The sequence below is a fragment of the Bubalus kerabau genome, chromosome 4, assembly GCF_029407905.1.
Source record: "Bubalus kerabau isolate K-KA32 ecotype Philippines breed swamp buffalo chromosome 4, PCC_UOA_SB_1v2, whole genome shotgun sequence".
In the NCBI taxonomy this organism is placed as follows: Eukaryota; Metazoa; Chordata; class Mammalia; order Artiodactyla; family Bovidae; genus Bubalus; species Bubalus kerabau.
This window is the reverse complement of record NC_073627.1, coordinates 138,904,326-138,925,565: the sequence shown is the minus strand read 5'-3', so window position 1 is coordinate 138,925,565 and position 21,240 is coordinate 138,904,326. Positions and strand designations below refer to the sequence as shown.

Genomic DNA, 21,240 nt, shown 5'->3' with positions numbered 1-21,240 from the left:
ACCTATGTGGCAGGACTTGAGCCCAGCCAAAACTCATGGTGCCTGGTTTCAGCACCTAATGAAGCTCAAGTACTTGATGTCTCATTGCAAAAAAGTTCAGTGAGAGACACAGCAATAAGTAAGAGGTAGATTTGTTTGAATTCACAGAGAAGCACAGTCCACAGAGTGTGTGCCATCACACAGGGTATATATGGTGGCCATGAAATGTGGTGTGGTTAGTTTTTATGGGCTGGGTGATTTCATATGCTAATGAGTGGGAGGATCATTCCAACATTTGGGGAAACACTCCTTGGTCTTTTGATAGTGCCTTAGAACAGTCATGGCACCTCCAGATGTGTCATTTAACTTGCAGATTGAAGGCTTTTAGTTGAATTTGACTTGTCTTCATCTTGACCCATTTGATTTTAATTGGTTTATGTTATGCCCTTGGGCTATATCAGTCTTTCAAAAGTTGCACCCTGCCTGCTTCAGTCTTGTTTCATGCTCTTTTCATGAGCCCTGTCCAGGCCCACAATGTTGCCTCTGCAATCTTCTGGCAGGACAACCAGAAAATAGCTAGCCCTTGGGAGGGAAATACTGTATAATATCCAATCCCTCTAGAGATTCACACCTTCATCTTCCATGTTTCCCACAACAGATGCAACAACAGCACCTCTCAGTGAATCTGCTAGGGTGGGTGACAGGCCCACAATGCCTACTAGAAGTTAATCTGTTGCTGGCATCCCTTCAAGGGAAACTGGGCTTCCAGGGACAATGTTTGCCACTTTGGGAGTTAACCCTGCAGATTGTTTGGGCCCAAACCCTTACCACCCTTATCCTAAAGCTACAAACATATCCCTGGATCAAATCTCCACTATACTTTTATGAACATCTGATCTGTTGCCTGTTATTGCCTCTTATCATTGCCTCTTATCATTTTGTCCTTAAGCCACTTACTAACTCCTACAACCTTAAACCTGTCCCTAGTGTAGGCAACATTGCTCCACCCAGCTTATTATTAAAATACTCTTAAAGCTCCTAACAGGACCAGATAACCTGCTCCTTTGTCATTAGATCAGATCAGTTGCTCAGTCATGTCCGACTGTTTGGGACTCCATGAATCGCAGCACACCAGGCCTCCCTGTCCATCACCAACACCCAGAGTTCACCGAGACTCGCGTCCATCGAGTCAGTGATGCCATCCAGCCATCTCATCCTCTGTAGTCCCCTTCTCCTCCTGCCCCCAATCCCTCCCAGCATCAGAGTCTTCTCCAATGAGTCAACTCTTCGCATGAGGTGGCCAAAGTACTGGAGTTTCAGCTTTAGCATCATTCCTTCCAAAGAAATCCCAGGGCTGATCTCCTTCAGAATGGACTGGTTGGATCTCCTTGCACTCCAACGGACTCTCAAGAGTCTTCTCCAACACCACAGTTCAAAAGCATCAATTCTTTGGTGCTCAGCCTTCTTTACAGTCCAACTCTCACATCCATACATGATCACAGGAAAAACCATAGCCTTGACTAGACGAACCTTTGTTGGCAAAGTAATGTCTCTGCTTTTGAATATGCTATCTAGGTTGGTCATAACTTTCCTTCCAAGGAGTAAGTGGCTTTTAATTTCATGGCTGCAGTAACCATCTGTAGTGATTTTGAAGCCCAGAAAAATAAAGTCTGACACTGTTTCCACTCTTTCCCCATCTATTTCCCATGAAGTGGTGGGACCAGATGCCATGATCTTTGTTTTCTGAATGTTGAGCTTTAAGCCAACTTTTTCACTCTCCATTTTCACTTTCATCAAGAGGCTTTTTAGTTCCTCTTCACTTTCTGCCATAAGGGTGGTGTCATCTGCATATCTGAGGTTATTGATATTTCTCCAAGCACTCTTGATTCCAGCTTGTGTTTCTTCCAGTCCAGCGTTTCTCATGATGTACTCTGCATATAAGTTAAATAAACAGGGTGACAATATACAGCCTTGATGAACTCCTTTTCCTATTTGGAAGCAGTCTGTTGTTCCATGTCCAGTTTTAACTGTTGCTTCCTGACCTGCATACAAATTTCTCAAGAGGCAGGTCAGGTGTTCTGGTATTCCCATCTCTTGAAGAATTTTCCACAGTTGATTGTGATCCATACAGTCAAAGGCTTTGGAATAGTCAATAAAGCAGAAATAGATATTTTTATGGAACTCTCTTGCTTTTTCGATGATCCAGCAGATGTTGGAATTTGATCTCTGGTTCCTCTGCCTTTTCTAAAACCAGCTTGAACATCAGGAAGTTCACGGTTCACATATTGCTGAAGCCTGGCTTGGAGAATTTTGAGCATTACTTTACTAGCGTGTGAGATGAGTGCAATTGTGCAGTAGTTTGAGCATTCTTTGGCATTGCCTTTCTTTGGGATTGGAATGAAAACTGACCTTTTCTAGTCCTGTGGCCACTGCTGAGTTTTCCAAATTTGCTGGCATATTGAGTGCAGCACTTTCACAGCATCATCTTTCAGGATCTGAAATAGCTCAACTGGAATTCCATCACCTCCACTAGCTTTGTTCGTAGTGATGCTTTCTAAGGCCCACCTGACTTCACATTCCAGGATGTCTGGTTCTAGGTGAGTGATCACACCATCGTGATTATCTGGGTCATGAAGATCTTTTTTGTACAGTTCGTCTGTGTATTCTTGCCATCTCTTCTTAATATCTACTGCTTCTGTTAGGTCCATACCATTTCTGTCCTTTATCGAGCCCATCTTTGCATGAAATGTTCCTTTGGTATCTCTGATTTTCTAGAAGAGATCCCTAGTCTTTCCCATTCTGTTGTTTTCCTCTATTTCTTTGCATTGATCGCTGAAGAAGTCGACATTCTAGGAATCAGCAAACTGAAATGGACTGGAATGGGTGAATTTAACTCAGATGACCATTATATCTACTACTGTGGGCAGGAATCCCTCAGATGAAATGGAGTAGCCATCATGGTCAACAAAAGAGTCCAAAATGCAGTTCTTGGATGCAATCTCAAAAACGACAGAATGATCTCTGTTTGTTTCCAAGGCAAACCATTCAATATCACAGTAATCCAAGTCTATGCCCCAACCAGTAATGCTGAAGAAGCTGAAGTTGAACGGTTCTATGAAGACCTACAAGACCTTTTAGAACTAACACCCAAAAAACATGTCCTTTTCATTATAGGGGACTGGAATGCAAAAGTAGGAAGTCAAGAAACACCTGGAGTAACAGGCAAATTTGGCCTTGGAATACGGAATGACACAGGGCAAAGACTGATAGAGTTTTGCCAAGAAAATGCACTGGTCATAACAAACACCCTCTTCCAACAACACAAGAGAAGACTCTATACATGGACATCACCAGATGGTCAACACCGAAATCAGATTGATTGTATTCTTTGCAGCCAAAGATGGAGAAGCTCTATACAGTCAGCAAAAACAAGACCAGGAGCTGACTGTGGCTCAGACCATGAACTCCTTATTGCCAACTTCAGACTTAAATTGAATAAAGTAGGGAAAACCATTAGACCATTCAGGTATGACCTAAATCAAATCCCTTATGATTATACAGTGGAAGTGAGAAATAGATTTAAGGGCCTAGATCTGATAGATAGAGTGCCTGATGAACTATGGAATGAGGTTCATGACATTGTACAGGAGACAGGGATCAAGACAATTCCCATAGAAAAGAAATGCAAAAAAGCAAAATGGCTGTCTGGGGAGGCCTTACAAATAGCTGTGAAAAGAAGAGAAGCGAAAAGCAAAGGAGAAAAGGAAAGATATAAACATCTGAATGCAGAGTTCCAAAGAATAGCAAGAAAAGATAAGAAAGCCTTTGTCATTACCTCTGTTACTACCTAAAGTGGGTCTATGACAATGAAATGTTTACCATTGGAAATACCCTAAACTGCTCTGGAAGGCTAAGGGAGGAAATCAGTGACTTACATTCCCTCAGAGAAATAAGAGGATAAGGTTTATGGCTATTTCCTTAGGTTCCCAGTCTCAGGGCACAGGCTTGGATTGCTTAACATCATGGTATCTATTCCCATCTGTGGTGGACAAACCAGTAATGAGTTAAGATTACAACCCCTTAATCCTACCCAGCACTAGTCACACTAGAGTCATTGGGAATGCCCAGCTCCAGCCTGGGTGTCCCAGGAGGTCGACCTGCCTCAACCTGCCTAGGAATCTGGTCCTTGGGAGGTTGTCATGCCTCAGCCTGCTCGGGGATCCACCAGTCCAGGGGTCCCAGGAGATCTACATGCCTTGACCTGCCCAGGGACCCAATTATCAGGAGGTTGTCATGCCTCGACCTGCCCGGGGATTCAATCTCCAGGAGGTTGTCACATCTCAACCTGCCTGGGGATCTGCACCCTGACCCAAGTATGCCTGGCTCTAGGTTACAACAGTACTGGGTAGGATAAGCTTCAGATAGACTCACCCCTAAGGAAGTCCACCCAAGGAAAATAGAAGGAAGCCTATTAGTTGTGGGACTTTACCCAGTCTCAGCAATAACTCAGGAGTCCAACAAGAACCCCACTGCCTTTCTGGAAAGTCTAAAAGAAGCCCTTCAAAAGTTTACCAACTTAGACTCTTATGAGGAACAGGTGATCTTAAAGGACAAATTCCTATCCCAGTGTACATCAGACATCAGGATACAGTTGCAAGAGCTACAGCAGCAGGACCCTGCTGTCTCTTTAGAAGAGATGGTCCAGACAGCCACCAATACCTTTTATAACAGAACAGGAGAAGGAGGCCAAAGCCCAGGAAAGGGAAAGAAGGAAAGAAATAAGGCATGTCCAGATGCTGGCTGTCTTCCAGGGAAGCCCTATGGCAAACTCTGAGTCCTTGAAGGACAAGGCACAAGGCACATGCCTAATCTGTAGACAGGTGGTACATTGGGCCAAAGAGTGTCCAAACTGTGACAAGTCTGCTAAAATGGTTTGCTACAAATGCCATCAATTGGGACACTGGGTGGCACTCTGCCCTTGGGACCCAAGAGCCTCAAGGTCAAGCACCAAACCTTCCCTCTTGATAGTTCAACAGAACTGAAGTGGCCTGCTCCAGCCAGCCTACCTGTCACAGATAACCTTCATGGAGCCAGAGTCAAGGGTCCAACCGGTTGTGGCAGGTAGGTCCAAGAATTTCTTGGTTGACACAGGGCTACCTACTCTGTCCTGACCTCCTACTCTGGAGCATTCTCCTCCCAAACCTGTGCCATTTTTGTTGCTACAGGAAAAACAATAACAAAAAGATTCACCTAAGCACTTCTTTGTTGCTCGGATGGACAAATATTTTCCCACCAGTTTCTGGTGGTGCCTGAGTGTCCTACTCCTTTATTGGGAAGAGATCTTTCCCTGCTTTCGAAATCTTGCAGCTATTGAAGTCCTGATAGAAGATGCTTTAAAACTCTCTTTTAGGGGCAACTTTAGCCACCTCATGCGAAGAGCTGACTCATTGGAAAAGACTCTGATGCTGGGAGGGATTGGGGGCAGAAGGAGAAGGGGACAACAGAGGATGAGATGGCTGGATGGCATCACCTACTCGATGGACGTGAGTCTGAGTGAACTCCGGGAGTTGGTGATGGACAGGGAGGCCTGGTGTGCTGCAATTCATGGGGTCGCAAAGAGTCAGACATGCCTGAACAACTGAACTGAACTTTAGGGGCAAATCAGCTATTTTTACCAGCCACCAAATGAAACAACTCCTAAATGGGAGAGGCCATTTATGCATGTCTAATCAAAGGATCCTCAGATATCAAGTAGTGCTGATGGAAAATTCAGGCCTGACTGTATCCCCTTGTGAGGTTCTTAATCCAGCTATGTTCCTGCCTAGCCCCAAGGACTCTCTCCCCTTTTACTCTTGCCTAGAAACTTTGGACCACTGGACAAAACCCCAAGAGGGATTGTCAGAAGATCCTCTGACCAATCCTGAGGAAATCTGGTACACTGATGGAAGCAGCTTTGTCTTGGATGGAAAAAGAAGAGCTGGATATGCAGTAGACTCCAATTTTGAGATCATAGAGGCTAAACCTTTGCCACCAGGTCCTTCAGGCCAATTGGCTGAGCTAATAGCCCTGACTCAAGCTCTACAGCTGGGAAAAGGAAAAAGAGTAGCCATTTACACTGACTCCAATTATGCCTTTCTGGTGCTACATGCACATGCTGCTATTTTAGGAAGAAAGAGGCCTCTAGACCACACAAGGGTCCCCAATCAAATATGGTGATCAAATCCTTAGGTTCTTGGAGGCAGTCCATCTTCCTGCTGAGGTTTCAGTCTCCCATTGTAAAGGACACCAAAAAGAGAGCAGCATGACAAAACAATGACCTAATAGGTGTTACCACCTTAGTTCCACAGACTAATTTGCCAGAAACTCCTTTATATTCTGAAAGTGAGACTCTTAAAGCTAAGACCAAGGGCTTTCAAGAAGATCTTATGGGGTGGTTCCAAAAGGAGGGACTCCTTTTCCTGCCTGGGTACTTCCAGTGGTAGTTGGTTAACTCCTTATATGCCAACACTCATTTAGGGGAGAAGGCCTCCAAAGATTACTAGAAAGGGCCTTCAGAGGAACAGGCCTCCAAACGACTATAAGGCAAGTGGTCTCTTGTTCCACTTTCCAATTAAACAACTCCCAAGGAGCTTGAGGACCACAGCTGGCCCAGCCTGTCCAATGACGTGGGACCTACCCAGGAGAGGACTGGCAGATCGACTTCCCCCAGATGCCAATTTCTCAATACCTACTAGTCATGATAGATACATTCACAGGATGGATTGAAGCCTTTCCCACCCACACTAAGAAGACTGAGGAGGTGGTAAAAAAAAAAAAAAAAAAAAAAAAACTGTTCCATGAAATCATTTCAAGATTTAGTCTGTCAAGCTCATTACAAAGTGACAATGGGACATCATTTACTTCTAAGGTCACCCAAGCGGTCTGTAAAGCATTGGGCATTACTTTTTACCTTCATTGTGCCTAGAGCCCTCAGTCTTCAGGAAAAGTAGAAAGAGCCAACCAATCCTTAAAATCAATGATAAAAAAGATAACCTAGGAGACCTCCCTGGGATGGAAGGAGGCTTTACCAATATCTCTCCTCTGCACCCATATTGCCCCTAAGGAACAGGTTGGTCTTAGTCCTTATGTGATGCTATATGGGAGACTTTTTGTTATGTCAATGACCTCTTCCTAGATCCAGAGGTTCAGACCCCCCAGTCTTAATCCATGGCCTTTGGGCAATTCCAACAAGATATACACTTGTGGGTTGTCAACCAGGACCCAAAAGATCCTAAAGACCTACCACAATATGCTCCAGGGACTCAAGTCCAAATTAAAGTCTGGAAAGATGGGTCCCCAAAGACTCAACTCTAGCCCAAATGGAAGAGCCCCCTATCCTGTAATGCTTTCTACCCCTACAACAGTCAAGGTACCAGGACACAACTCCTGGATTTACTACTAATGAGTCAAGCTGTGGAAGAAAACAGAAGAGGACACTCAATATACCTGTAAGCCCCTGGGAGATCTCAGATAACTATTCAGGACTACAGATGAGTGCCATTCTAATGAACACCCCCAAAATTAAGTTTCTGGGGATAAGATTTCTCAGGAAAGCTCTAAAGAGCCAACACAGCTTGGCAGGGGTTGTACTCCAAAATACAGAAAAATCCAGAAGATAGATTTCCTGATGCCTGAACAAGAAGGGACTTGAGCCATCTTGAATGAGATGTGTTGTTTCTGGGTAAAAACCTCCAGCTAAGTTAAAGTCTCACAGTCCTCAAGAAAAACATTCAAATCCTAAGGGATCTCAAAGAATGAGCTCAAAGAACAAGCTGGAGGGTTCTCAGGGTGGCTACAATCTCTCTTTGGGGGATCTTTCTCTTGGCAAGGGGGGATTTGGAGTTGGCTAATGCCCCTACTAATCCCTGTTATCACCATATTGATGCTGCTTATGATTGCTCCATGCGTTATCAATTGTTTAACCCATTTTGTCTCTGCCCAGGTCAACAAGCTACAAAATGCAGTGCTAGTTCAATAAGGATAGATGAAACTACATCCGACCATGGAAAATATCACTCACCCTTAGACGGACACCGCTGTAAGGACTCTAAGGCTTGAGACTAGAAAGAGGGGGAGGTCCAATGCACCTCGCATCCCAGCTCAGCAGGAAGTAGCCAGAGAGACCCTGACGCCCCTATTCCCAAAGAATTGGGTCTCCCATCTCTTGAGGGGGAAATATTAGGTAGTTAGAATAGGAAAAAGGAGTCCAAAATGGCAGTGGCTAAAAAAGAAAGGGAAAAGCCTGCAAAAATACAACAAAAGAAAACCTGTGGACTGGAGTGAGAACTTCCTGTGAAACAAACATACCCGCTTCTTGGCTAGCCCAATTTGCATAGGGCAGGCTCAGTGGAGAGAAAACACATGAGTAAAAGGAGTAAGCCAAGACCTCTCCTTTGGGGTCGGCCTGCCCTCATGACTTGAGGGTGTACTATGCTTTGCTTGCCAAATAAAACTGAGCTGTAACTGAACTGTAACACTGGTCCGCTGTTTCAAATCTTTGTTGCAGTGAGACAGAACCGAGGAAATTACACATTCCCCTGACAGACAAGAGGATCTTGACAGACTACAGTCCAAAGGATCACAAATAATCAGACACTACTGAGTGACTAAGCACAGCACACACAGCTTGTTAGAAACAAGCTACTTTTTTTTTTTTTTATCACCCATAATCTCTAACAAATGGGACTTAAATACTTGCTGAATACTACTTACATTCTGCAATTTTCTTCCTTTTGGCTTTCTTTATTTCTTTCCTTCCCCTCCAACATCAAAACAAAACAAAAACAAACAAAAAACATCTATCCCAAACACTATCTATAACCCAGCATGCCATCTGCATATTCCTTTTTTACATGATTACCGTGCATTTAAAATATATGCAATTCTTTGTTAAGTGAGCATGAATCAGATCATGGACCTTAACAATCAGTTTAATTAAGAAAACAGATAAATAATCACAATACAGAATTCTGTGCCATAGTAGAATGAAATATGCTAAACTCTTAACTGGAAGAGAAATTCAAAAAAGCCCCACAGAGAAACTGACAGAGCATCCTCATCCTAAGTCTTTTTTTCCTAAGAATTTCATCTGGAAGTGACTTCAAAGGATGAAGATAAAGGAACCCCTATATTATTCAAAATAAAATTTCCCACTAAGCCATTATTAAAATATGAAATAAATTCATATTTTATGGCAAGACAAGAAAAATTTAAACATAAAAAAGTATCTCTGCCCTATGGCCTCCTCTCTCCCCTGAACGTGCATTGTGTATCTGCATTAGGATGAACCAAACCTCCCCATGGGCAGAAATACCTGCTCAACCATAAAGAGCAACATCCTCCCAGCACCAACAATAACTTTCTTTCTTGAGCTTGTAAGGGGCCATGATGGCACTTAGATCTGGATTGTGTAAATTATCGATAATATGTTAATTAATGTATTTGTCTTGAAAAACTTACACAGCTGTGCTTTGACTCCTAATGGGGCTCACTGGTTTCCAGAGCATTGTGAGATGGTCTTCCCGTTATGATCCTCAATTTGACTAGAATGAAATTTTCCATCTCTTTCTTAGATTAACTGATTCAGTTTTTGTTGACAAAGGGTATATGCAAACAGTTACTGGACTTGGTCCAAGAAGATCCCATGGCATCAGAAGAAACAGTAGGTAGGAGTAACCAAACATTGGCTTTAGAACTGGTCATATTTGGAGTTTGCCATTTAGTGGCTATATTATTTTGTATATTTTCTGTTCTGAGACTCTGTCCCCTCAAAAACAAAATTAAATAATAATATCTACCTCAAAGGGCTGTCAGAGAATTAAAGAGCCCAAGGTTGCAAAGTATTCAGTGAGGACTTGAGAGATGGTAGCTAACATTATTTTACAGACAGAAAAATATTACTTTGCCTATTTCATTTAACATAACCCCTAAGATAAGATTTTAATGCAGAAAAAAAAAAAACAAAGAGCAAACATAATTATTAAGGTATAAATAAATAATAATCTTACCTGGCATTTTTCACAGCATTCTCCTAATGCACATTGAACATTTTCTTTCACTTTACATGTTTTTGCATCACAGCAAATGTCAGTACATTCCTAAGAAATCCAGAAACAAATGTAAATGCCAGATTAGCTTTTGGTCTCATTTTTGCACTATTCATAATATAATTTATTCATCACACAGACATTCCTTTGAAGCGGTCTGAAAATAATTTGGGAGAAAAAACACAAGTTTAACATTAGAAATATTGAGTTTATCTGAATTTGACTTTGTTTTTTTCTTTTTTAAATATCTTTTCTAGCTTCTACAATCTACCAGATTAATACTGAACATGGTATATTTTTGGTGAAATATGAAATAAAACAAAAAAAGGGATAGTTTTTGAAAATCAGATTCTTCTAACTAATGAACATAATTCAGCTCATCAGTTTTGTATCTATCCAGCAGTAAGTTTAAGCTCTAGAGCATGTACAGAAAATCTAAAAATATAGTTCTTTATTCAAGTTTGACATTTAACTCAATTCTCTGTAAGGCAATATACTTTGTCTTCTTCTCTCCTCCTTGTTTCTGGGAAATCAGACACCTACACGAGGCATGGGGGAAAATACTACTGGGGAACCTCCCCTTGTAGCTGTTTCAGTTCAGTCGCTCAGTTGTGTCCAACTCTGCGACCCCACGAATCGCAGCACGCCAGGCCTCCCTGTCCATCACCAACTCCCGGAGTTCACCCAGACTCACGTCCATCGAGTCAGTGATGCCATCCAGCCATCTCATCCTCTCTCGTCCCCTTCTCCTCCTGCCCCCAATCCCTCCCAGCTGTTTAAATTCAGCCAAAAGGTGTGATGTATTTAGAGTCACAAATTTTTAGTGTTGAAACTCTTGACCTTATTTCAAACAAATATCATCTGGGAAAGTTTCCTTTTTCCCACAGAAACGATAAATGTGTAATCCTATTTTGAAGTTAGGCTTCTCAGGTGGTGCAGTGGTAAAGAATCCATCTGCCAGTGCAGGAGACACAGGATACAGAGTTGGTCCCCAGGGTTGGGAAGATCCCCTGGAGGAGGAAAGGGCAACCCATTCCAGTATCTTTGCCTGGAAAATCCCATGGACAGAGGAGCCTGGTGGGCTATAGCCCATGGGGTTGAAGAGTTGGACACTGAGCAAGCATGCACAGTTTTCAAGTTACTGAAAGGCTCACACCCTAAGGGCTTGGCCTGGTACTCACTTGAATGTTAATAAGATAGGGGCAAAGGTCCCATTCAGAGTCCTGGCTGCCCTGTCAAGAGGGTGGGACCAAGCCAGGCACTTTGAATGATAACAATTTCTGAGTCCCAAAGCAGTGAGAAATGACTGAATTCCAGGGCAGGGAAGCTCTAGGGTTGTTAAAAAAAAACACACCTAACACCTGAATCCAGATTTTGGCTCCTCCGTTTACCAGCCCCATGACCCTAAGCAAGCTATTTCCACTCTCTGAGATCTATCATAGGGCTGGGTCTAAAGTAACTGCCCAGTAAGTCTTAGGCACATAAGAAATGTGAGGTATTTCTCCCAAAAAAGGAGGGTTGAGGATATGAAGCCCAAGCTGGTGGGTGGAATTTATAAAACAGAAGATGGGGAAGGAAGCTTGAGAAGGAAACAAGGAAGATCTTAAGCAATTCAGGGTTTTTTTGTGAGAAAGGTTGATCTGACCACTGTCTACAAACACAAATCTACAAAATTACAGGAAACACAAGGTTCATTTGGGTTTCCCAGGTGGGGCCAGTGGTAAAGAACAGGCTGCCAATGCAGGAGATATAAGACACTCATGCTCAATCCCTGGATGGGGAAGATCCTCTGGAGGAGGGCATGGCAATCCACTCCAGTATTCTTGCCTGGAGAGTCCTATGGACAGAGACATCTGGCAGGCTACAGTCCATGGAGTCCCAAAGAATTGGACATTATTGAAGTGACTTAGCACGCACACATATGTTCTTTTACAGTTCATCTCTTAAGCAATTGAAAAACAAACTAGATCATTTTAAAAAGAGCTGGTGGTACCTCAGGGGTCCCACAATCACAGTCTTCTCCCATTTCTACCAACTGGTTCCCACAGATCGGGGTGGATATGATATCTGTAGGCAATGGGACATTAAAGAGGCAATTGGATAATTTATCTTCAAAGAATTTTTCAAAGCTGGCCCGGCTGCAGGAACTGAAGTCTGTAGGTATATTTATGCTGTAAAGGTAAGGAAAGAGAAAACAATACAATCACACTGAGTAGATAGGGAGAAATATCAGATGCTGAGTGTGATATACTCAAAACATAACCCAAAAGAGCGAATGGAATCCACTCAGCAGCTGCTAAATCATGAGCTCATTTTTTTTGTGCCTGAATTAGCTCACCTGGGCAAGTAGAAATACCTCCAGCTTAATGAGCAAGTATGGCCACATCTCAAAATAGGGCATCCAGTTTGCTGTTTAATAAATTGAAAATTCTTCTAATTTATCCTGATAATCTCATTCATTCAGCCTTAGGTCATTTTGGTTGAGAAACGCTAAAGGCACTAAAATTCTGTTTACTTATATGTTTAAGAATTCACTTTCCTTCAGAGGAAGTTAAATTGATGGCCTCTTTTCATTCCATAAATAAGGATGAGGTTTAAAAAGGCAGTGGTGGGAAGAGAGGAGGGAAGGAATTGGGGTTTGGGATTAACAGAGGCAAATTCTCATATATAGAATGGATTAACAACAAGGTCTTACTGTACAGCACAGGAGACTATATTCAACATTCTGTGACAAACCATAATGGAAAAGAATATGAAAAATAATATATATATATATATATTCATGTGCATATACATACATATGTATATACATATATATATGAGTCATTTTGCTGTACAGAAGAATACAGCATTGTAAATCAACTGTATTTAAATAAAAATTTTTTAAAAAAATTTTAAAATAAAAATGCAGTGATATGTGGAAGAGATAGCATAAGATACGTAACTGGCCTGCAAGTCATATTCTATTTTGTGGAAGGGCATGGGAGACTTAACTTTAGCCAATGTGAACTGAGAGAAGGAAATACAAGAGAAAATGAACACAGCAAAGAAATTGTGGGGTTTTTAAAGATAAAATTCCAGAGCAGTTTTGCCTCAGATGAGGCAGGAGTATGTAATCTCTTTTCGAAGACTTTCTCTTCATCTTCCTGTGAGAACATTCTTTTTAAAAAAATTTCTGTTAGAGTATGGTTGATGCATAATGTTGTGTTAGTTTCAGGTATACAGATACAAAGTAAACCAGTTATATATATATATATATATATATATATATATATATATATGTATAAGTCCATTCTTTTTAAGATTCTATTCCCATATAGGCCATTACAAAGTACTGAGTAGAGTTCTCTGTGCTATACAGTAGGTCCTTATTAGTTATCTATTTTATGTATAGTAGAGTGTATATGTCAATCTCAATCTCCCAATATATTCCCCACCTAAATCCCTGGTCAGAGAAGGTGATGGCACCCCACTCCAGTACTCTTGCCTGGAAAATCCTATGGATGGAAGAGACTGGTGGGCTGCAGTCCATGGGGTCGCGAAGAGTCGGACATGACTGAGCGACTTCACTTTCACTTTTCACTTTCATGCACTGGAGAAGGAAATGGCAACCCACTCCAGTGTTCTTGCCTGGAGAATCCCAGGGACGGGGGAGCCTGGTGGGTTGCCGTCTATGGGGTCACACAGAGTTGAACATGACTGAAGTGACTTAGCAGCAGTAGCAGCAAACCCCTGGTAACATAAGTTTGTTTTCTACATCTGTAACTTTATTTCTGTTTTATAGATAAGTTCATTTATACCCTATTTTTAGATTCCACCTATGAGTGAGTGAGTGAGTGAGTGAAGTTGCTCAGTCATGTCTGACTCTTTGCGACCCTGTGGACTGTAGCGCCCCAGGCTCCTCCATCCATGGGATTCTCCAGGCAAGAATACTGGAGTGGGTTGCCATTTCCTTCTCCAGGGGATCTTCCCGACCCAGGGATTGAACCCAGGTCTCCTGCATTGCAGGCAGACACTTTACCATCTGAACTGAAGGGTTTAGAGGCCATCAAATGGACATGACCTAGAACGGCAATTTTGATGGTTTTACATAGAAATGACCTCTAATGGAAGAGAACACAAATGGGAACTATTTGAGATACATTTCTATGTAAAATGTAGTTTGCACATAATTCAGCATTTTAAATGAGCACTCTGAAACCGAGACCAAATATCAATCATCTCTTGAGGTTTTTTATTCCACCTATAAGTGATATCATATATTTGTCTTTGTCTGACTTCACTCAATATGACAATCTCTAGATCCCTCTATGTTACTTCAAATGCCATTATTTCATTCTTTTTATGGTTAAGTAATATTTCATATGAACCACATCTTCTTTATCCATTCCTCTGTCAAAGGACGTTTAAGTTGCTTCCATATCATTGCTATTGTAAATTATGCTGCAATAAACATTAGGGTGCACGTGTCTTTCTGAATTATAATTCAGAATATATACCAATAAAAATATGGTATATATTTTCTCCATATATATACCCAAGAGACAAATTGCTGGATGGTATGATAGCTCTAATTTTATTGTTTTAAGGAACCTCCATACTGTTCTCCATAGTGACTGCACCGATTTATGTTACCACCAACAGTGTAGGAGGGTTCCCTTTCTCCACACTCTCTCCAGCATTTACTGTTTATAGTTATTTTTTTTAATAAATGTATTCTTTTTATAATTATTTTACTTATTTATTTTTGGTTGCGCTGTGTCTTTGTTGCTGGACGCAGCTTTTCTCTAGTTATGACATGTGGGGGCTACTCTTTATTGCTGTGGAGCACAGTCTCTAGGTGCACAGGCTTCAGTAGTTGTGGCTTGCAGGCTCTAGAGGGGCTTAGTATTTGTGGCACACGGGCTTACTTGCTCCATAGCGTATGGGATCTTCCCGGACCAGTGACAGAACTGCTGTTGCCTGCATTGCAAAGCAGACTTCTAGCCACTGAACCACCAGGGAAGCCCTATTTGTAGATTTTTTTTTACTTCCCTGGTGGTTCAGACAGTAAAGCGTCTGTCTACAATGCAGGAGACCTGGGTTTGAACCCTGGGTCAGGAAGATTCCCTGGAGAAGGAAATGGCAACCCACTCCAGTACTCTAGCCTAGAAAACCCCATGGATGGAGGAGCCTGGTGCAGGCTACTGTCCATGGGGTTGCAAAGATTTGGATACAACTGAGTGACTTCACTTTATTCTGAGCAGTGTGAGGTGATACCGCATTGTAGTTTTGATTTGCCTTTCTCTGATAATGAGTGAGTCGAGCACCTTTCCATGTGCTTTTAGCTGTCTGTATGTCTTCTTTGGAAAAATATATATTTAGATCTTCTGCCCATTTTTTGATTGGATTGTCTGTTTTTTGTTTTTTTTTTTTTTTTTATATTGAGCTACATGAGCGCTTTGTATGTTTTTGAAGGTTAATCCCTTGTCAGTTGTTTCATTTGCAAATATTTTTTCCCATTCTAAGGGTTGTCTTTTCATTTTATGGTTTCCTTTGCTGTGCAAAAGCTTATAAGTTTAATTAGATCCCATTTGTTTATTTTTGTTTTTATTTTCAATCTTCTAGGAGGTAGATAGAAAAAGATCCTGCTGTGATTTATGTCAGGAATGTTCTTCCTATAGTTTCCTCTAAGAGTTTCATAGTGTTACACCTTACATATAGGTCTTTAGTCCAGTTTGAGTTTATTTTTGTGTATGGTGTTAGTAAGTGTTCTAATTTCCTTCTTCTTTAATTAGATTTTTCTTCTAAAACTTTTCCCTTATGAGCAACCAATCTGAATTCATTGAAACTGTGGTAAATGCTAATGATCTTCTGAACCCAGATCTTGTGCACCTAAGATGAGGATAGAGTGATATGTCACCCCAAGAGCAAAGAGACAATATGTTTAAACTATGTCTCAGTTAATGAAAAATATTACATGATATATATATATATAGTACCGTGTGATGGTATGGGGCTTCCCTGATGGCTCAGATGGTAAAGAGTCTGCCTGCAATGCAGGAGACCTGGGTTCGATACCTGGGTTGGGAAGATCCTCTGGAGAAGGAAATGGCAATTCACTCCAGTATTCTTGCCTGGAGAATTCCAAGGACAGAGGAGCCTGGTGGGCTACAGTCCTTGGCATCACAAAGAGTGTGATGGTATAGGTAGACTGGTATAGACCCACATTCATGATCATGTCCTGATGCTGCTTATGTTTGAACAGGTTGATAAATATGACAGAAAAGAATAGCATAGCCCAGAGTGAACCCAAAACAAGAATAAGTATCATCTTCCCAGAAAGGCTCACCTTAATGATCCGTCCATCACACATTCTATAGAAGGGCACTTGCAATTGTAGTTGTCATGAAACATTCCGAAGTTATGGCCCATTTCATGGGCCATGGTTCCTGCAACCTGAAGTGCATTGTTACTGTGATCCTGAGGATAAGAATAGAGAGACAGATCCTCTGGTTTGCAAACTGAATTATCATTCAGGAAATAATTAAATATTTTTACTGTAGCCAAGTGGAGTAGAGAGTCTGATTTTAGCTTCAGCCTCCTCACCTTGTCAACGTGGTCTACTGGAGAAGGAAACGACAAACCACTTGAATATTCTTGCCTTGAGAACCCCATGAATAGTATGAAAAGGCAAAAGATATGATGCCAGAAGATGAGCCCCCCACCTCATCTTCTGTGGGTGTCCAATATGCTACTGGGGAAGAGCAGAGAAATAGGTCCAGAAAGAGTGAAGAGGCTGGGCCAAAGCAGAAATGTGTTGTGCATTTGTGCAGATGCAGTTGTGCATGCATCTGGTGGTGAAAATGAAGTCCAATGCTGTAAAGAACAAAATTGCATACGAGGTCCATGAATCAACATAAACTGGAAGTGGTCAAACAGGAGATGGCAGAGTGAACATCAACATTTTAGGAATCAGTGAGCTAAATTGGATGGGAATAGGTGAATTTAATTCAGATGATCATTGTATCTACTACTGTGGGTGAGAATCCTTTAGAAGAATGCAGTAGCCTTCACAGTCAACGAAAGAGTCCAAAATGCAGTACTTGGGTGCAGTCTCAAAAAATGACAGAATGATCTCGGTTCATTTCCAAGTCAAACCATTCAACATCACAGTAATCCAAGTCTATGCCTCTAATGCCAAAGAAGCTGATGTTGAACAGTTCTATGAAGACCTACAAGACCTTTTAGAACTAACACCAAAAAAAGATGTCTTTTTCATCACAGGGGATTGGAATACAAAAGTAGGAAGTCAAGAGACACCTGGAGTAACAGGCAAGTTTGGCCTTGAACTACAAAATGAAGCAGTGTGTGTGTCTGTGTGTGTCTGTGTGTGTCTGTGTGTCTGTGTGTGTGTGAGTTACTCAGTCATGTCTGACTCTACAACCCCATGGACTGTGGCCTGCCAGGCTCCTCTGTCCAAGGGATTCTCCAGGCAAGAGTACTGGAATGGATTGCCATTTTCTTCTCCAAAATGAAGCAGAGCAAAGGCTAATAGAGTTTTGCCAAGAGAATGCACTGGTCATAGAATACCCTCTGTCAACAACACAAGAGATGACTCTACACATGGACTTCATCAGATGGTGGAATACGAAAATCAGATTGATTATATTCTTTGCAGACAAAGATGGAGAGGCTCAACACAGTCAACAAAAATGGGACCTGGAGCTGACTGTGACTCAGATCATGAGCTCCTTATTGAAAAATTCAGACTTAAGTTGAAGAAAGTAGGGAAAACCACTAAGCCATTCAGATATGACCTAAATCAAATTCCTTATGATTACACAGTGGATATGACAAATAGATTCAAGGGGTTAGATCTGATAGAGTGCCTGAAGAACTATGGACAGGGGTTCATAACATTGTACAGGAGGTGGTGATCAAAACCATCCCAAAGAAAAAGAAATGCAAGAAGCAAAATGGTTGCCTGAGGAGGCCTTACAAATAGCTGAAAAAAGATGAGAAGTGAAAGACAAAGGAGAAAGGGGAAGATATACCCAAATGAATGTAGAGTTCCAGAGAACAGCAAGGAGAGATAATAAAGTCTTCTTAAGTGAACAATACAAGGAAATAGAGCAAAAATAGAGGGAAGCCTGGTGTGCTGCAGTCCTTGGGATTGCAAAGAGTCAAACACAACTGAGTGACTGAACAACAGCAACAACAAAGGTAAAACAGATAAGCAGAGATGTATAATAAATCCCATCAACCATTAAAAAGAAAAATCAATAAAAAATCTAATAATGGAGGTAAATGAAATTATTTTTTGAATACTCAATTCTAAAAAGGCAGAAAAAAATAGAAGAGATGGTATAGGAAACATCTAGCAAGATGACAGATTTTAGTTCAACAATATCAATAATGTATTACATATAAATTACTTAAGCATACAATGTAAAATACAGATTGTCAGACTAGATTAAAAAAAAAAAAAACCCAGGTGTATACTGTCTAGCATAAATCTTCTTTAAATGGAAAGAAGTCCATATGTTAAAAATTAAAGGAAGGAAAACGTTGTATCAAGTAAACCGTCCACAAAGTATTATACTTATATTGGATAAAGTAGACTTTACAACAGGGATAATTCAGGAAAAAGAGGAACATTATATGATAAATGGATCAAATCTAAATTGACCTGAATATCTAAATCATACTTGAGTCCAAAAAGAAATCAAAATGAAGATTAGAAAAAATTTTAACTTAATAAAAATGAAAACACACATAGCCAAATATCTCAGATGCAGCTAAAACAGTGCATCAGTCAGTTCAGTTGCTCAGTCATGAAACAGTGCATAGTAAGAAATTAATAGCATTAAATGATCATATTTGAAAAGAAGAAAAGTCTCAAGTTCATGATTTAAAATTCTTCCTTATTTAACTAAAAAAGAACAAATTAAATACAGAGAAAGCAAGAAAAGAATCAATAGTCAAGACAAGAACTGAAATCAATAAAATAGAAATCAGGAAAACCTTAGGAGCATCAGTAAAGCTAAAACTGTTTCTCTGAGATCAATAAAATTGATATACCCTAGCCAAACTGATTATGGAGAAACCCTCCGCCTCTCCACACACACACACAAATTACTAATATCATGAATGACAGAGGGGAAATCACTATAAATTCTACATATATTAAAAAGATAGTAAGGGAATATCATCAACAAATTTATGCCGAGTTAAATTAAATGGACAACTTTCCTTGAAACACAAACTACCATGGCTTACTTAAGAAGAGATAAATAACCTGAATAGCTCTATATCTATTGAAGAATTGATTGCATGCTTAAAAACCTTGCAACAAAAAATACCAGGCCCGTATGGTTTTACTGGTGAATTGTACTGAACATTTTACTATGTTATACTACTGATTTGGGGTTTCCCTGGTGGCTTAGTGGTAAAGAATCTGCCTGCCAATGCAGGAGACATAAGAGATGTAGGTTTGATCCTTGGGTCAGGAACATCCCCTGGAAGAGGAAATGGCAACCCTCTCCATTATTCTTGCCTGGGAAATCCCATGGACAAAGAAGCCTGGTAGTCTATAGTCTATGGTGTGGCAAAAGAGTCAGATACGACTTAGCAACTAAACAACAACAATACTGATTTTACTCAAATATTCCAGAAAAAAAAACTGGTTTTATTCAAATATTCCAGCAAATTGAAAATTACACATCACTATATATGGTCGTTTATACTGATATTTGCCCTGAGAGTAAAACCTGAAAAATACATATTATAGGAAAAGACAACTACAGACTAATATCCCTTCTGAATATAGATGCAAAAATCCTCATGATATGTTAACATGTTGAATTTAGCAATATATACAAGATATAATACATTATGACCATGCCAGGTTTATGGTGAATGTGCAAGATTGAGTCAATATTTGAAATTAAATCAATGTTATTTCCCACATCAACAGATTAAAGGAAAAAAACAATATTTTCTCCATAGATTCAGCACAACAGCCCTTGACAGACTTGAACTGTAGAACCAGCAAGTTTATCTTTAAACAAACCTTAATGATGCCAGCAGAAAAATCAGGAGAGCACATTGTAGATATGTAAGCAAGGCCCACAGTTGTTCCAGAAAATGCTACTGTCCTGTGAAAAAGAAAGAAATTGATACAACTTATGATTCTAATTGGGCTTCCCAGGTGGGGCTAGTGGTAAATAATTTGATTGCCAATACAGGATACATAAGAGACTCCGATTCCTGGGTGGGAAAGATCTCCTGGAGGAGGAAATGGCAACCAACGCCTGTATTCTTGCCTGGAGAATCCCATGAAATGGGCTATGGTCCACAGGGCTGCAAAGAGTCGGACACAAATGAAACAACTTAGCAGGTACTCATGATTTTAATAATAGACATTTTTTCTATAGACAATTCTTCTAGAATGCTGATTAGCAGAGAACCTCACGACCGTTTTTTATATGATGGTTGTCATACCATTCAAATCCAGGCATCTGGATGTAATCACTGTTAATATTTTTGCTTTATAAATATAAATTAAATTATAAATGTATATAAATATATATATTAAAGTGAAATATCTTTCATTTTAATTTATATTTTCCTCATATATTTTCATATATGTTTACTTTGATTTTCTTTTAGCACTGCTATAGCTGTAGCTGGATTTGGAATTTGGCCCCATTCTGAAAGCTTTTGTATTATTGAAGTACTTATGCAATTGAAATATCTGTCCCGTTTAAGAGATATTTTAACTACTTGCATTTGTTCACATAGATAATATATTTGGTCTTTAGTCATTTTAATTTCTTTTTTAAAAATTTATTCCATTTTGTTTTCCTTTCAACTTGTAATTATACCATGTGCTTCTTTGGTTATTAAATATAGTGCTATCTGTTCAAGATGGTCACTCTGGTCTGTCTCTAGAAATTTGCAAAGTATGCATTATTTTTCAAATTCCCTTAGTAGATGTATTTACATAAAAAGTTGAACCTATATTTTCCCACTTATCAACATCAAAAATGGAGAGTGTACATTTTGCCATAAAAAATGAGGAAATTAGAGAACTTCCTTCCACTTTCCATTCCTTATGGAGTCATCTCTTATTTTGAAATAATACTTTGTGTCATACATGATACTTTAAAGATTTATGGCCTTTATATTCTCT

At 40.3% G+C, this 21,240-nt stretch overlaps 1 protein-coding gene across 1 annotated transcript in view; it reads right to left on the bottom strand.

Annotated features, from left to right (window-relative positions):
• The window catches only part of ADAM28 (ADAM metallopeptidase domain 28), a 68,563-nt gene that overhangs the window by 18,941 nt on the left and 28,382 nt on the right, over nucleotides 1-21,240 (bottom strand). Inside the window, exons 10-13 of the mRNA XM_055579738.1 lie at nucleotides 20,119-20,203; nucleotides 16,396-16,526; nucleotides 12,058-12,235; nucleotides 10,026-10,115 (exon numbers count right to left, since the gene is read on the bottom strand). Of these exons, the coding sequence (XP_055435713.1) occupies nucleotides 10,026-10,115; nucleotides 12,058-12,235; nucleotides 16,396-16,526; nucleotides 20,119-20,203 (484 nt within the window). The remainder of the gene's footprint in view (nucleotides 1-10,025; nucleotides 10,116-12,057; nucleotides 12,236-16,395; nucleotides 16,527-20,118; nucleotides 20,204-21,240) is intronic.